The 16,878-nt window shown below is 47.8% G+C and overlaps 2 protein-coding genes across 2 annotated transcripts; one reads left to right on the forward strand and one right to left on the reverse strand.

The window, feature by feature from the left end:
- Positions 1–2,864: 2,864 nt before the first annotated feature.
- LOC308237614 (protein S100-A7-like) lies at positions 2,865–4,085 on the reverse strand (the record flags this gene model as incomplete). The annotated part of the gene is made up of 2 exons (XM_080648420.1): positions 2,865–3,029; positions 3,945–4,085. 2 exons carry the CDS (start codon positions 4,083–4,085, stop codon positions 2,865–2,867), a joined length of 306 nt encoding a protein of 101 aa, XP_080504546.1.
- An 11,014-nt stretch (positions 4,086–15,099) lies between these two features.
- LOC308237278 (protein S100-A7-like) lies at positions 15,100–16,291 on the forward strand (the record flags this gene model as incomplete). Its single annotated transcript, XM_080647820.1, has 2 exons — positions 15,100–15,240; positions 16,127–16,291. 2 exons carry the CDS (start codon positions 15,100–15,102, stop codon positions 16,289–16,291), a joined length of 306 nt encoding a protein of 101 aa, XP_080503946.1.
- Positions 16,292–16,878: the final 587 nt, after the last annotated feature.

A 16,878-nucleotide genomic window follows, 5' to 3' on the forward strand; every position in this document is an offset into this window, starting at 1 on the left:
CCCTGGAGAGATCGGACCAACACCCTCCTTTGGCACCGTGCCATGGCTGAAGCTACAGTGTCTCAGGACAAATGGGTATAAACATTGGACCAGACTCATGCCCCTGCCTCAAGGAGATCACCTCTCTGGTTGACACAGGTATGAAAAACAATTCTAATAGAATGTGATGAGTTCTACAGTTGACCTTTACCATAAGCATGGAGAACATGAGCCCATTGGGGATCACACACAAGGCTCTCTTTAGGATGTGATTCCTAAATCATACCAGAAAATGAGTAAGTATATGTCTATCCACTTCATCCTAATTTTTAATGGACCATGGCAATGACGGGAAGCACTGTGAGATTAAACAGAGGTTGGAAAATTCAAGGGAGATTAGGTCCACCTTAGAGGCCATGGTCAGTAGACTTGTACGTACTACCAATGGCCTTGGAAGTGGGGCCTCCGACCGAGCGGGAAGCAGCTCCTCCTTTCGGAAGGTCGGGACTATGGTCTCCACAGCAGCTGGTTACTATTTCAAATTACACTTTCTCACCTGGCCTCACTTTCCAGGGTCCTTGTCTAAGTTTCACAGCCGACTTCGAAACTGGAGGTTTTTACATCTTTGATTGCTGTTAACATTAGATGCAATGGACCTCAGAATTTGAACAATTATATTTTAACAAAAAAAATAGTTTTAGAGTAAGGACTAGGAACTGCTAGGTACTAGAGATCAGTGAAGCTAAAATAAGTGTTTTTCCTCCCTAATTTGGAATACAGACATATGGGGGCGATGATGTGACGCGATTCCCATAGTAGAAGTGGGCGTAGGTGACCGGCAGCATAAAGGGGAAAGAACACATTTCTTTATGGAGAAGTAGTCTGTGTCCACTTCCAAGGAGGATCCCTAGAGAGGAGTTCAGATTTCTAGTTTGTTGAGATATATCATATTAAACAGGAAGGTGAGGAATTGAAAGATATTTCAGGCAGAGGGAAGCATTAGAAAAATTGAATGAGTCAGGAAACCATAAGATCTGTTGGATGGGGTTGCAGGGACTGGGACCATCAGGAGGTAAGTTCCCAGGACAGGAACAGGGATGGCTGAGCAGAGAGGAAGTCAGACACCAGCTCTGGGGGCCCTGGCAGGGTGGTTCCTAGCAGAGACCAGCAGTCCTGGTGCAGGAGTGAGAAGACAAGTGGAGGGATTGGTTCAGGCTGGGAGGTTTGCAGGGAGGGTGTGGCCCACAGGCAAGTCAGCACCAGAGATCCTAGTCTGTGGAGAGCAGTTGGTGTGGCGGATCATGGGGTGCAGGCTGCAGAGAGACAGAGTAGGGTTCTGACAGGATAAAAGTGAAAAGGTCTCCCTGAGTTTGAGAGCAGGTGGAATGAGAAGGAGGGGGGGGAGGGGACAGACAGTAGCAGCAAGAGAGTGAGATGTAGGCAGGGAAAAGCTCAGACATGTCCTAAATGATGACAAGCTGCAGAGGATGGGCAGGAGAGGATGCCCCTGAAGTGGACGGAGGTGATGGTCTCAGAACTGAGATGCTAATGAGACGGTGAGAGTAGGAGTTGGAGGAGTCATCCACATGTACCAATACCTCACCCACCGAGATTCCTGCAGGTGGGACAGAAGGAGATTTTGGAGGCAGTTGCCTAATTACTCCCTGAAGAATGTGGCCTGATTGAGGGGTTAGCAGGAGACTGTGAGTAGGAGGTAGGGAGTGACCCAGCTGGATGATGGGATCCTCAAGTAGGGGAGCTACTGAAGCAGCAGGGACGTGTCTAGAGGTGGCCCTGGATGTACAGGTGAGTGCTGCCTGGCCTCCTGGCACCATGGAGAGAGCCCATCTGTGGGAGAGCCAGCACTTGCTGAGAAAGCACTTGTTTCTGAACTCCTCAGCCCCAAGCACATTTTATGACCTCAAAGAGCCCAAGGGTAATGACATGCCCCTTCCTATGACAGATAAGGGGAACTGTCACCTAGGATGCTCAGCATGAGCTTTCCCCTCCTCCTTCAGGCCCTCTCCTCCCCGCTCCTCTTCAATCTTCTCTTCTCACTTGCTGCCCAGACACTCTCTGGACTCCAGCACTAGCTTTACTCCTCACGCCTGGAACACCCATCGCTCTGTGCTTTCCCCAGACACCCATCTCCCAGCATTGAGCAAACCATTGCGAGGATCAGCTCAGCAGACAGGCTCTCTCATCTCCGCAGGGACACCCACACAGGCTAAAGCACACACACACACACACACACACACACACGCACACGCACACGCACACGCACACGCACACGCACACACGCACAGGGACAGGACACAGCCCAGAAGCCCAGGACACAGGACAAGGGATCCAGTCCTCTGGGCACTGCTGAGTGTCCCATGCACAGTGACCAGTGTCCATGTGCCCCCAAAGCCCTCCACCCAATGCCTATTTCAGTGGTGCCATCTATGTCCCTGGGGTCATGCTGGGCAGGAAGCGGGGGCATGAGGCACCGTGTTCACACTCCCTCGGCTCCTGCTCCCTGCAGTTCCTGGATCCCCAGATGCTGATCCCGGCTTGAGAAGGAAAAGCATGGCTGGGGCCAGTAGAATGCTCTGCACTGATAACCATGGGACCCGGCACGCTGGCTGCGCTAGGGAGCAGGGGCAGAGGTAGACAGTGGCCCTGCTGAGAGAGGTGGTCAGTTGTGCTGGAGGCCAAAGGGAGGGCACCCTCCTGGCACATTCCTGGGTAATGCCCCCATGGAGAATATACAATTACATTCACCAAGAAGGGGCAGTTCTGACAGCATAAGTAGCCAAAGAAAAGCAGGAAACAGGCCATATCTGAGCAAGAGACACTTTATTGTTTCTTGGGGTTTCTGGAGGCCTCAGGCTGGGCTGGGCTCACTGTCCTCCCCCAGAACAGAGCGGGGCTCCGTGGCTATGATTGTGGTAGTCCGTGGCTATGACTCCCAACACCGACAGGAACTCGGAAAACTCGATCTTCTTATCCTTATTCTTGTCCTCATCCTCAAAGATATGGGCCAAGAAATGTTTGCCCTTTTTTTCCTGTTGAAAAGACAAATTCAGTACCAAAAGTGTTATGGGTGGAATAGGAGGAGGAGGAGGCAGAGAGGGGGAGGGAAGCACCTGGGGCTGCACAGGTGTAGCTGGTGTGGGCCAGTGGGGGGTGTCAGGGGATGAGGGGAACAGTAACATTACCCTGCAGGTCAATGAGGGAGATTCCTTGGACCAAATATCAGCATGAAAGAGAGACCTAGTGGTGGTGGGCAGACTCTGCCCAGAGCTTCACTGATCAATGAGCTGGTGGGTGGGTGGACTTTAGACCCTGATCTGCTCTCCCCACCCACTCCCAGGACCCCATCTACTTAAGTTCTACCCAGAAACTAAAGAGAGGCCCTACCCCTTGTCTCTTCATTCCTAACCCTCCTCTCCTATCTCCTATCTCCTATCTGCCTTCCCGAATCTTCCATGCTCAGTGCCCTCTATTGCTCACCTACTCTCTGTGTCACCTAGTAGCCTCTCTTTCTCTAATCAGTTCAGTATATTGTAACTGTCAGACTAAATCAGGTCTACGAATGAGCTTTTCATTGTAATGAAAGGTGTTACATTTTATCAGCCATGGATTTTCTATCATCTTCCCTTGGATCTCAGAGAACTTAATGGAGGCATCGAGAGGCAGAGCCTGAGCCTATGGGCTTCAGTCTCCTAGATGGAGAGTGACAAGTGGGAGGGGACCCATTCTTTACTCTCCTATTTGACCACCTCATAACCACCCTTGATCTCCAGATGCCTTTACACTTGGCCACCTGTTTCATCTCTTTTATCCTGATAATAACTCAGGAGAGTCTTCTTAGGCCTTTTTGCAGATGAGAATATGGAGGATGAGAGAATGGGATTGACTTGTCCAAGGTCTTTCGCCATGCCAGGCCCAAGCAACCTTGAGAAGTCACCCAGACTTACACAGGCCTTGAGGAAGTTAGGGAAATTCTCCTTCAGCATCTTGAGCAGGCCCTGCTTGTCAATGGTGTCATCGGGTTTTGTGTATTTGTGGAACAGGACGATCAAGTCCATCACGGACTGCTCAACTGGAGTATGGCTCATCTTGGTTTTCAAGGAAGCTGCTGGAAAGAAAGACGAGGACCTTTGTTATCCTTCTCCCCAGGTGAGGGTCCCTAAGTCAGGACAATGGGGTGGGAACTGGGCATCCAGTGAAGGGAGGCTCAGGTGGAGCAGAAGGAACTGTATCACCCTAGGAGGTGGGAGGAGATGCTCACAAGGAGGAGAGTGTGACCAAGGCTGGGGGCTGGCCCGTGCAGGTCAGGGTCCAGAGGAGATGGAGGAGAACACAGAAGCCCACTGTGGACAGAACCACAGGAGGCAGAAGCAGAGAGGGTAGGGATCCACCACACACAAAAGGACTGACATTTTAATTGAGATCTGAGCCAAACAAACCATTTGGATGACTCTACTCTTTAAGAGCATCAACACCAACTCCTCCAGGGTCAACGTCAGGGTTAGAATCAAGGGGACAAAATAACTTCCTGACTAGTCTGGCCTCACCCGCCCTGAGCTGCTCTTGGAACAAGACCCCTGAGGAGCCCATTGTGAACATGAAGCAAGCTGTAAGTGAAATGGGCCCTGGAGGCTCCCAGTGGTGAGTGTGAGTAGGAAGGTCAGTGTGAGCAGATATACAGCCCTGTCCTGAGCTCCCGCAAGGTTTCCTGGACCATCCCCACCAGTGGGAAAGAAGGACTGCTGACCAGTGTTGGCATCATGTTTGAAATAAACAGAAATACCTGCCTCAGTTTTAGACTCTTGGGTGGAATGTAGGGAGATAAGCTCCTTCAGATGACCTTTGTACCTCCCTGCTATCTGGAACCCCAAGGCTAGACCACATTTAAGTAAAGAGGTCTGACTTCCCAAAGCCGGTACTTCCACCAACAGTCCGGACCCCAAGCAGAGAAATGGGACAATGCAGCCCTCACACCCCAGACTTTCCAAAACTCTCAAGAAATGTGTATGGCTCACATGTGCGGGCATCTAACAAAAACTACATTTCCTCATCATCAGGGAGAAAGAACCTTGCTGCTATTCCCTAAGTGGAATTACCCAAGGCCTTCTGTGAACTTGGCCAAGGTCAGAGCTGAGCTCTTTGCACAGAAAGTCCCTCGTCATTCCCTCAGCTGGGGAGAAGGTCCAAAACCTTAGTTGATGGGTGTCTGATGCATGTCATGACAGACCTTCTCACCAGGACAAGGTGAGTGGGAGTCCCAGGCTTGGGTTTAGGAGAACCATCAAGACTTTGATAGAGACACCCACTCTCCCCAGAGGTTGGGGTGCAAATTGAGTCTTCCCCAACCTGTGGTCTGAGAGTCAGGTGAGTCCAGAGAGTAAAGAAGAGAAGGAGAGAAGAAGGGTCATTTCCTCAGCTCCCACCAGAGATGTTTCCACAGAGTTGTCACACAGAGGACAACAGAGCAATGGAGCATTGGTCCAGCCATCTTGTAGATGAGGTCCGCATGACCCCAGTGGAATGAAGTTACATATCTCCATTACAGGCAGAGTCCCATAAGGGGCATAGCCCCATTTCAGGCAGAGCCCCATAACAGGCAGATCCCCATTACAGGCAGAGCCCCATTACAGGCAGATCCCCATTACAGGCAGAGCCCCATTACAGGCAGATCCCCATTACAGGCAGAGCCCCATTACAAGCAGAACCTATTATATCTGGACACAAGCTCCTGAATCCTCTCCCATCACTGCTTTCCCTACTCCTGGACCCAGAAGAACACACTGGGTCCTGACGATCCCCCCTGGCAAAGAGACAGGCGCAGACTTACCAAAGCTGACGAGGTGTCACTGAGGAGAAGGTAAGTGTGCTGTGCATCTGGGCAAAGACTGGTCCCTTTATAAGGCTCAGTCTGGCTCCTCCCAAGCACTGGGAGCCTTTTGGTCATATCTGTCTACTTCCTGGACCATAGTTCCATTCAGGTGGGTGGCATACACCTAGGAGTGTGTGATCAGCATGTTCCTGTAAAATCCCAGGAAACTCCCAAAGGAAAACACCTAGAGCCTTCTTCTGTCCTCACTTTACTGGGGTCAGGGGTGTGGAAGACAATGGGATGTGTCTTGAAAGCACAGGAATTGTGGTAGAGAAAACTGGGTTTCTAAACTTAAAGAGGATGGGACTCTGAAAGGCTGCATGGTCTGTGTTTGCTCATCACCCAGTCCTTCCACAAGTTTGTTCTGGTATCTAACCAAAACTCTCTAGCGGTTTATAAGTTCATAATGATACCATGCATCACCTTACCTGTCATATTGACATTCCTCCTAAGCCTTCAAAACCTTATGAGATGGTGCTGTTACCCTCATGTTGAGGATGGGGAATTGAAGGATTAAAAGATAAGCAAAGTTCCCATGTGTACAAGGCTAATAGCATGCTCAAGATGTGATGCCAAAAAAGCCTGATTCAAAACTTCCTCCTAACCCCAATATTAGACCTCTGGGGTCACTGCAGGGCCTGTGAACTCAAAGTCCAGGGTCACCTCACTCCAATCTTCATGTTGAGTCCTCATTGGAGGGGTAGAAGGCAAACAGTTGGCATGATCCACAGTGACAGACCAGAAAACACAGAGAGAGTAGTGGCTCAGCATGTCACCTGCAGGTGAGGGAAGACAGGAGGTCAGACTCTGAGTCCTGGTGTTAGCCCCACACTCTAGAAATTCACTTAGTAGCTCCAGGACCCACCGGGGCCCACCAATGAAGCCACTGTCTGAACTCAGGGATGGTGACCACCATGAAATGAGCCAGCAGGAGATTGGGCAAAGTTGCCTCCCCTCCCATGATGATGCCTTCCTATAAATTCTTCAATGATGTTTCTCCTTCTCTTATGCAAAACAGTCTGCTTAGGAGTCAGTGGCTTATGCCCTGAGGTCAGTTATGTCCTAACCTGCTGTGAAAAATCTAGTTCAGGAGCGGGAAACAAGAGCTTGGAGGTCAGGATGAAACCTGGGGACCTCTGGGGACATGCCATGCTGATTCACTGAAGAGTCCTTGTTCCTGCTCTCTGCTCCCCTTAGAACATCCTCCCATGGAGTAAGGGGACTGCTCTGGCATTGGGCGCCCTGGGACAAGGCCCACCACTGAGCTCCCAGGTCAGGCCCCCCAATGCACTGGGCCTCCATGCTTCAGCCTGGCCTTTCTGTCCCCAGTTATGTCCATATTTGCATCAGCACCAGACCTCTCTGGTTCACTCATTTAATTTATTCTCACCCCCACTCAAAGCCTCCCAGGAAGGATACACAGAAAACCTGGAGCACGAACTGCCTTCGGGCAGGGGAACTGAGATGGCTGGCCCATTTTGGCCCTGGTATAGCTTTTGAAATTTGAACAATGTCAAGATATTTTAAATTAGTTTCTAATTATTTTAGTTTAACTTTTGCTTTGTTCAATCCTGACCTCACTTTCAAAGTCTGAACCATGTATAGTCCTCAGCTTCCGGAATCTAAACATCATTGATCTGTTGCAAGGTCTCTCTCTTATTTTACTTATATACTTATTTTCCCTTAATCTTCATTACTATTCAATTTCTCCCAAAAAGCCAAAAAAAAAAAAAGAAATATATGTTTTCTGTTTATTTTTATGAATACTCATCAATGTAAATGATTATTTTGGCCTGTGTTCTATCTATGCCCTTTATTTGATACAGATCAATCACACAAAAAATACAACAAACTACAATGTACAGCCCAATGAATTATCTCTAACATCTGTGACTGCCACCCCGGTCAATGAATAAAATATTGCCACCACCCCTACCAGTCACTGCCCCTTTCCTCTCTTCCCCAAAACCATCATCTGGACTCTTATGGTAAGGCTCTCTCTTTGTTTCATTTGTATTTTACCACTTAAGCAAATTTACTTGAAAGGGAACATATTCTGTATATTCTACTGTGTCTGCCTTAGTTTGCTCAGTATTACATTTATAAGCTATACCATGTAGTACTGTTTGTTCGCCATTATCTTGGTATAAATATCACATCATTTTCTGCTTTAGATATCGCATGCCCTTAATTTCCTTTTTTTCCTTTTGTATGGTTTCCAGCTCAGGTGACCAGGGATTTTGACCTCTGACCTCCTGTTCCTAGGGGAATAAGCCACCTTGTCTGGTGAGGATGTGGAAAGGGCTCAGGGCAGGCCCTGGTTGTGTAAGTCCTGGGTGTTTAAGGAAGAAGAAGGGGATGAGCCCATGTTTCAGGGACCAACTTCAAAACAGCCCTGTTTATTGTCAGAGACATTAGTGTTTGCAACTATTGTGACTAACAGCCAAGTCCCACCCCAGCATCTCCCTTATCACTCACCACCACCAGAAAGGCTATAGGTATCTTCCAATCCCTGAGCCAATAGTCCTTTGGCAACATGGTCTACACATCCAAGTCATCACTTGGAACCATCTCGCAAGCATTTACTGTTTATCCTGAGCCACTCTTTCATTCATCACAATGGACTCTGGACCCCAGCTGTCCTTGGCTGTTTGGAGCTGAGACCTGGACCATTTGTTCAAGGTACAAAATTTAAGGAGAACCCACTGAGCACCACTCACTGTGCTTTAGAATAAACTTATGGCAAGAGATATTTTTAAAGAATTTATCTCCCTTCAATGCTCACACTTTAGAAGTGAAGACAAAAAGAATAAAACAGAAACTGTGGATGTTGTAGATGTACAGTGACACCCTGTATAACCCGAGAAGAGAGGGGTAACTTTCTGGGGAGGAGAGGTGGACCGAGATACCTTAGATGTGGCATTTGAATGCATATCAACATCTAGTGTTCAATCAAGCAAACCAGGGAAAGAGATTCCAGACCATGACACGTGAGCAAAACTACAGCGCAGAACAGACGTGACATCAGGAGGACAGAAACAAGTCTAGAGCCAAGGGTGTTGGAAGTGAGAGGTTTGGGACAGGCACCAACTATGTCCAACCCAGTTCCCAACCCCTCGTCTGAACTAACAGATCCCGGTTTTGCTTGGGGTTAAGGTGCCCAGTACGTCCATGTGTGTCTGGTCTCGTCTAAGCCATTCGGAGAGTCCTGTCCCTGCTTTCCCTGTGCCCCTTGCAACCAAGAGTGAACATGTGTCCCAATGAAACTGAGTGATGCTGGGCCAGGCTTCTGGGACTCTGCTTTTCTGACAGAAGGGGACAGGGAGAGCTGGCCTTGCCCTGCCTCAACCCATGCCTGGGTTGCTGGTCCTGGTCACAGGCAGTCGTCAAAAAATACTTACGCAAGTGAGTTGAAGAGTTACAGCTTCATAAAAACCTCCAAATGAATGGTTTTAGAAGCTTTAGTCATAATTGCCCCAAACTGGAAGTAACCAAGATGTCTTTCAAAAGGTGAATGAATAAACAAACTGTGGTAAGCCATACAGTGGAATGTAATCCAGCAAGAAAAAGAATTGAGCTATCAAGCCACACGAAGACATGGAGGAAACTACAAGGATAGTGCTGAGTGAAGGAAGCCATTCTGAAACAGCCACATACTGTGTGATTTCAAATATATGACGTTATAGAAAAAGCAAAACCCAATATATTGACAATAAAAATATCAGTAATCATCAAGATTCAGGATAGGAGGGGATGGCTGAATAGGTGGGGCACCGGTGATTTTTAAGGCAGTGAAACTACTTTGCATGATACTGTAACGGTTAATATGTGGCATTACACATTTGTCAAAAAACCACAGAATTTCACAATATGAACTGAACCCTAGTTAAACCAGGGACTTTAGTTCATAATAATGTATCAATATCGGTTCATTAATTATAACAAGTGTTTCACGCTAATTAAGATGTTAATAAACAGGGGACATGGTGGGGAGAGGGGATATATAGGAAATAAACTCTCTGTTCCAAAATTTTCTGCCAATCTAAAACGGTTCTAAAAATTAGAGTATATTAATAATAAAAATAATAAGATCATGTTTCTTTTTATTGTAAGACAAGTTTGATTGAAATAAATAGCCCTCAAGAGTTATCTAGGAGTACCCTCCTGACCTATGATGCTGGGTTTATGAGCAAGCATTCTATTTTCTTCTTTTCTATATTTCTCTGGAGCTCTCTTACAATCTTATCTGAAAGCTAGCTAATAAATTGAATCTGTTGTTTGAGAACTAAGTCTCTGAATGTAAACTTATTAGCATTTTAGATTTTCTGTCCAACAGGAAATTACTTAACCAATTTATTTTATTTATTTTTTAAAATATATTTTTATTGATTTCAGAGAGGAAGAGAGAGTGAGAGATAGATAGGAACATCAATGATGAGAGAGAATAATTCATCAGCTGCCTCCTGCATGCCCCACACTGGGATTAAGCCTGCAACCTGGGCATGTGCCCTGACCAGGAATTGAACCGTGACCTCCTGGTTCATAAGTTGATGCTCAACCACTGAGCCATGCTAGCTGGGCCCAATTTATTTTAATTCTTTGGCCTATTGACCTTTCCTCCCCAGAAAGTTACCCCTCTCTTCTCGGGTTATACAGGGTGTCACTGTACATCTACAACATCCACAGTTTCTATTTTATTCTTTTTGTCTTCACTTCTAAAGTGTGAGCATTGAAGGGAGATAAATTCTTTAAAAATTTCTCTTGCCATAAGTTTATTCTAAAGCACAGTGAGTGGTGCTCAGTGGATTCTCCTTAAATTTTGTACCTTGAACAAATGGTCCAAGTCTCAGCTCCAAACAGCCAAGGACAGCTGGGGTCCAGAGTCCATTGGGATGAATGAAAAAGAGGCTCAGGATAAACAGTAAATGCTTGCGAGATGGTTCCAAGTGATGACTTGGATGTGTAGACCATGTTGCCAAAGGACTATTGGCTCAGGGATTGGAAGATACCTATAGCCTTTCTGGTGGTGGTGAGTGATAAGGGAGATGCTGGGGTGGGACTTGGCTGTTAGTCACAATAGTTGCAAACACTAATGTCTCTGACAATAAACAGGGCTGTTTTGAAGTTGGTCCCTGAAACATGGGCTCATCCCCTTCTTCTTCCTTAAACACCCAGCACTTACACAACCAGGGCCTGCCCTGAGCCCTTTCCACATCCTCACCAGACAGGGTGGCTGATCCCCAGGGAAACATGAGGTCAGAGGTCAAAATCCCTAGTCACCTGAGCTGGAAACCATACAAAAGGAAAACAAGGAAATTAAGGGCATGCGATATCTAAAGCAGAAAATGATGTGTTATTCATACCAAGATAATGACGAACAAACAGTACTACATGGATATAGCATATAAATGTAATACTGGGCAAACCAATGCAGACATAGAGGAATATACAGAATAGTTCCCCTTCAAGTAAATTTGCTTAAGTGGTAAAATACAAATGAAACAAAGAGAGAGCCTTACCATAAGAGTCCAGATGATGGTTTTGGGGAAGAGAGGAAAGGGGCAGTGACTGGTAGGGGTGGTGGCAATATTTTATTCATTGACCTGGGTGGCAGTCACAGGTGTTAGAGATAATTCATTGGGCTGTACATTGTAGTTTGTTGTATTTTTTGTGTGATTGATCTGTATCAAATAAAGGGCATAGATAGAACACAGGCCAAAATAATCATTTACATTGATGAGTATTCATAAAAAATAGCAGAAAACATATATTTCTTTTTTTTTTTTTTTGGCTTTTTGGGAGAAATGGAATAGTAATGAAGATTAAGGGAAAATAAGTATATAAGTAAAATAAGAGAGAGACCTTGCAACAGATCAATGATGTTTAGATTCCGGAAGCTGAGGACTATACATGGTTCAGACTCTGAAAGTGAGGTCAGGATTGAACAAAGCAAAAGTTAAATTAAAATAATTAGAAACTAATTTAAAATATCTTGACATTGTTCAAATTTCAAAAGCTACACCAAGGCCCAAATGGGCCTGCCATCTCAGTTCCCCTGCCCGAAGGCAGTTTGTGCTCCAGGTTTTCTGTGTATCCTTCCTGGGAGGCATTCAGTAAGGGTGAGAATAAATTAAATGAGTGAACCAGAGAGGTCTGGTGCTGATGCAAATATGGACATAACTGGGGACAGAAAGGCCAGGCTGAAGCATGGAGGCCCAGTGCATTGGGGGGCCTGACCTGGGAGCTCAGTGGTGGGCCTTGTCCCAGGGTGCCCAATGCCAGAGCAGTCCCCTTACTCCATGGGAGGATGTTCTAAGGGGAGCAGAGAGCAGGAACAAGGACTCTTCAGTGAATCAGCATGGCATGTCCCCAGAGGTCCCCAGGTTTCATCCTGACCTCCAAGCTCTTGTTTCCCGCTCCTGAACTAGATTTTTCACAGCAGGTTAGGACATAGCAGACCTTAAGCAGACTGTTTTGCATAAGGGAAGGAGAAACATCATTGAAGAATTTATAGGAAGGAATCATCATGGGAGGAGTGGCAACTTTGCCCAATCTCCTGCTGGCTCATTTCATGGTGGTCACCATCCCTGAGTTCACACAGTGGCTTCATTGGTGGGCCCCGGTGGGCCCTGGAGCTACTAAGTGAATTTCTAGAGTGTGGGGCTAACGCCAGGACTCAGAGTCTGACCTCCTGTCTTCCCTCACCTGCAGGTGACATGCTTAACCACTACTTTCTCTGTATTTTCTGGTCTTTCACTGTGGATCATGCCAACTGTTTGCCTTCTACCCCTCCAATGAGGACTCAACATGAAGATTGGAGTGAGGTGACCCTGGACTTTGAGTTCACAGGCCCTGCAGTGACCCCAGAGGTCTAGTATTGGGGTTAGGAGGAAGTTTTGAATCAGGCTTTTTTGGCATCACATCTTGAGCATGCTATTAACCTTGTACACATGGGAACTTTGCTTATCTTTTAATCCCTCAATTCCCCGTCCTCAACATGAGGGTAACAGCACCATCTCATAAGGTTTTGAAGGCTTAGGAGGAATATCAATATGACAGGTAAGGTGATGCATGGTATCATTATGAACTTATAAACCGCTAGAGAGTTTTGTTAGATACCAGAACAAACTTGTGGAAGGACTGGGTGATGAGCAAACACAGACCATGCAGCCTTTCAGAGTCCCATCCTCTTTAAGTTCAGAAACCCAGTTTTCTCTACCACAATTCCTGTGCTTTCAAGACACATCCCATTGTCTTCCACACCCCTGACCCCAGTAAAGTGAGGATAGAAGAAGGCTCTAGGTGTTTTCCCTTGAGAGTTGCCTGGGATTTTACAGGAACATGCTGATCACACACTCCTAGGTGTATGCCACCCACCTGAATGGAACTATGGTCCAGGAAGTAGACAGATATGACCAAAAGGCTCCCAGTGCCTGGGAGGAGCCAGACTGAGCCTTATAAAGGGACCAGTCTTTGCCCAGATGCACAGCACACTTACCTTCTCCTCAGTGACACCTCATCAGCTTTGGTAAGTCTGCGCCTGTCTCTTTGCCAGGGGGGTTCGTCAGGGCCCAGTGTGTTCTTCTGGGTCCAGGAGTAGGGAAAGCAGTGATGGGAGAGGATTCAGGAGCTTGTGTCCAGATATTATGGGTTCTGCTTGTAATGGGGCTCTGCCTGTAATAGGGATCTGCCTGTAATGGGGCTCTGCCTATAATGGGGCTCTGCCTGTTATGGGGCTCTGCCTGAAATGGGGCTATGCCTCTTATGGGACTCTGCCTGTAATGGAGATAAGTAACTTCATTCCACTGGGGTCCTGAGGACCTCATCTACAAGATGGCTGGACCAATGCTCCCATTGCTATGTTGTCCTCTGTGTGACAACTCTGTGGAAACATCTCTGGTGGGAGCTGAGGAAATGACCCTTCTTCTCTCCTTCTCTTATTACTCTCTGGACTCACCTGACTCTCAGTCCACAGGTTGGGGAAGACTCAATTTGCACCCCAACCTCTGGGGAGAGTGGGTGTCTCTATCAAAGTCTTGATGGTTCTCCTAAACCCAAGCCTGGGACTCCCACTAACCTTGTCCTGGTGAGAAGATCTGTCACGACATGGATCAGACACCCACCAACTAAGGTTTTGGACTTTCTCCCCAGCTGAGGGAATGACGACGGACTTTCTGTGCACAGGACTCAGCTCTGACCTTGGCCAAGTTCACAGAAGGCCTTGGGTAATTCTACTTAGGGAATAGCAGCAAGGTTCTTTCTCCCTGATGATGAGGAAATGTAGTTTTTGTTAGATGCCCGCACATGTGAGCCATACACATTTCTTGAGAGTTTTGGAAAGTCTGGGGTGTGAGGGCTGCATTGTCCCATTTCTCTGCTTGGGGTCCGGACTGTTGGTGGAAGTACCGGCTTTGGGAAGTCAGACCTCTTTACTTAAATGTGGTCTAGCCTTGGGGTTCCAGATAGCAGGGAGGTACAAAGGTCATCTGAAGGAGCCTATCTCCCTACATTCCACCCAAGAGTCTAAAACTGAGGCAGGTATTTCTGATTATTTCAAACATCATGCCAACACTGGTCAGCTGTCCTTCTTTCCCACTGGTGGGGATGGTCCATGAAAACTTACGGGAGCTCAGGACAGGGCTGTATATCTGCTTACACTGACCTTCCTACTCACACTCACCACTGGGAGCCTCCATGGCCCATTTCACTTACAGCTTGCTTCATGTTCACAATGGGCTCCTCAGGGGTCTTGTTCCAAGAGCAGCTCAGCGCGGGTGAGGCCAGACTAGTCAGGAAGTAATTTTATCCCCTTGATTCTAACCCTGACGTTGACCCTGGAGGAGTTGGTGTTGATGCTCTTAAAGAGTAGAGTCATCCAAATGCTTTGTTTGGCTCAGATCTCAATTAAAATGTCAGTCCTTTTCGGTGTGGTAGACCCCTACCCTCTCTGCTTCTGCCTCCGGTGGTTCTGTCCACAGTGGGCTTCTGTGTTCTCCTCCATCTCCTCTGGACCCTGACCTGCACGGGCCAGCCCCCAGCCTTGGTCACACTCTCCTCCTTGTGAGCATCTCCTCCCACATCCTAGGGCGATACAGTTCCTTCTGCTCCACCTGAGCCTCCCTTCACTGGATGCCCAGTTCCCACCCCTTTGTCCTGACTTAGGGACCCTCACCTGGGGAGAAGGATAACAAAGGTCCTCATCTTTCTTTCCAGCAGCTTCCTTGAAAACCAAGATGAACCATACTCCAGTTGAGCAGTCCGTGATGGACTTGATCGTCCTGTTCCACAAATACACAAAACCCGATGACACCATTGACAAGCAGGGCCTGCTCAAGATGCTGAAGGAGAATTTCCCTAACTTCCTCAAGGCCTGTGTAAGTCTGTGTGACTTCCGAAGGTTGCTTGGGCCTGACATGGCGAAAGACCTTGGACAAGTCAATCCCATTCTCTCATCCTCCATATTCTCATCTGCAAAAAGGCCTAAAAGGACTCTCCTGAGTTATTATCAGGATGAAAGAGATGAAACAGGTGGCCAAGTGTAAAGGCATCTGGAGATCAAGGGTGGTTATGAGGTGGTCAAATAGGAGAGTAAAGAATGGGTCCCCTCCCACTTGACTGAAGCCCATAGGCTCAGGCTCTGCCTCTAGAAGCCTCCATTAGGTTCTCTGAGATCCAAGGGAAGGCGATAGAGATTCCATGGCTGATAAAATTTAACACCTTTCATTACAATGAAAAGCTCATCCGTAGACCTGATTTAGTCTGACAGTTAGAATATACTGAACTGATTACAGAAATAGAGGCTACTAGTTGACACAGAGAGTAGGTGAGCAAAAGAGGGCACTGAGCATGGAAGATTCAGGAAGGCAGATAGGAGATAGGAGAGGAGGGTTAGGAATGAAGAGACAAGGGGTAGGGCCTCTCTTTAGTTTCAGGGTAGAACTTATGTAGATGGGGTCCTGGAAGTTGGTGGGGGGAGCTGGTCTGGGTCTAAAGACCACCCACCCACCAGCTCATTGATCAGTGAAGCTCCAGAGTCTGCCCACCACCACTAGGTCTCTCTTTCATGCTGATATTTGGTCCAAGGAATCTCCCTCAGTGACCTGCAGGGTAATGCTAATGTCCCCCTCATCCCCAGACACCCCCCACTGGCCCACACCAGCTACACCTGTGCAGCCCCAGGTGCTTCCCTCCCCCTCTCTGCCTCCTCCTCCTCCTATTGCACCCATTACACTTTTGGGACTGAATTTGTCTTTTCAACAGGAAAAAAAGGGCAAACATTTCTTGGCCCATATCTTTGAGGACGAGGACAAGAATAAGGATAAGAAGATCGAGTTTTCCGAGTTCCTGTCGGTGTTGGGAGTCATAGCCACGGACTACCACAATCATAGCCACGGAGCCCCGCTCTGTTCTGGGGGAGGACAGTGAGCCCAGCCCAGCCTGAGGCCTCCAGAAACCCCAAGAAACAATAAAGTGTCTCTTGCTCAGATATGGCCTGTTTCCTGCTTTTCTTTGGCTACTTATGCTGTCAGAACTGCGCCTTCTTGGTGAATGTAATTGTGGATTCTCCATGGGGGGATTACCCAGGAATGTGCCAGGAGGGTGCCCTTCCTTTGGCCTCCAGCACAACTGACCACCTCTCTCAGCAGGGCCTCTGTCCACCTCTGCCCCTGCTCCCTAGCGCAGCCAGCGTGCCAGGTCCCGGGGTCAGCAGTGCAGAGCATTCTGCTGGCCCCAGCCATGCTTTTTCTTCTCAAGCCGCGATCAGCATCTGGGGATCCAGGGACAGCTGGGAGCAGGAGCCGAGGGAGGTCTGAACACGATTCCTCATGCCCCTGCCCTCCTGCCCAGCACAACCCCAGGGACATAGGGGAGATGGCACCACCGAAATAGGCATTGGGTAGAGAGCTTTGGTGGCACATGGGCACTGTTCACTGTGCATGGGACACTCAGCAGTGCCCAGAGGACTGGATCCCTTGTCCTGTGTCCTGGGCTTCTGGGCTGTGTCCTGTCCC

Source organism: Plecotus auritus, assembly GCF_963455305.1.
Source record: "Plecotus auritus genome assembly, chromosome: 12".
Classification (NCBI taxonomy): Eukaryota; Metazoa; Chordata; class Mammalia; order Chiroptera; family Vespertilionidae; genus Plecotus; species Plecotus auritus.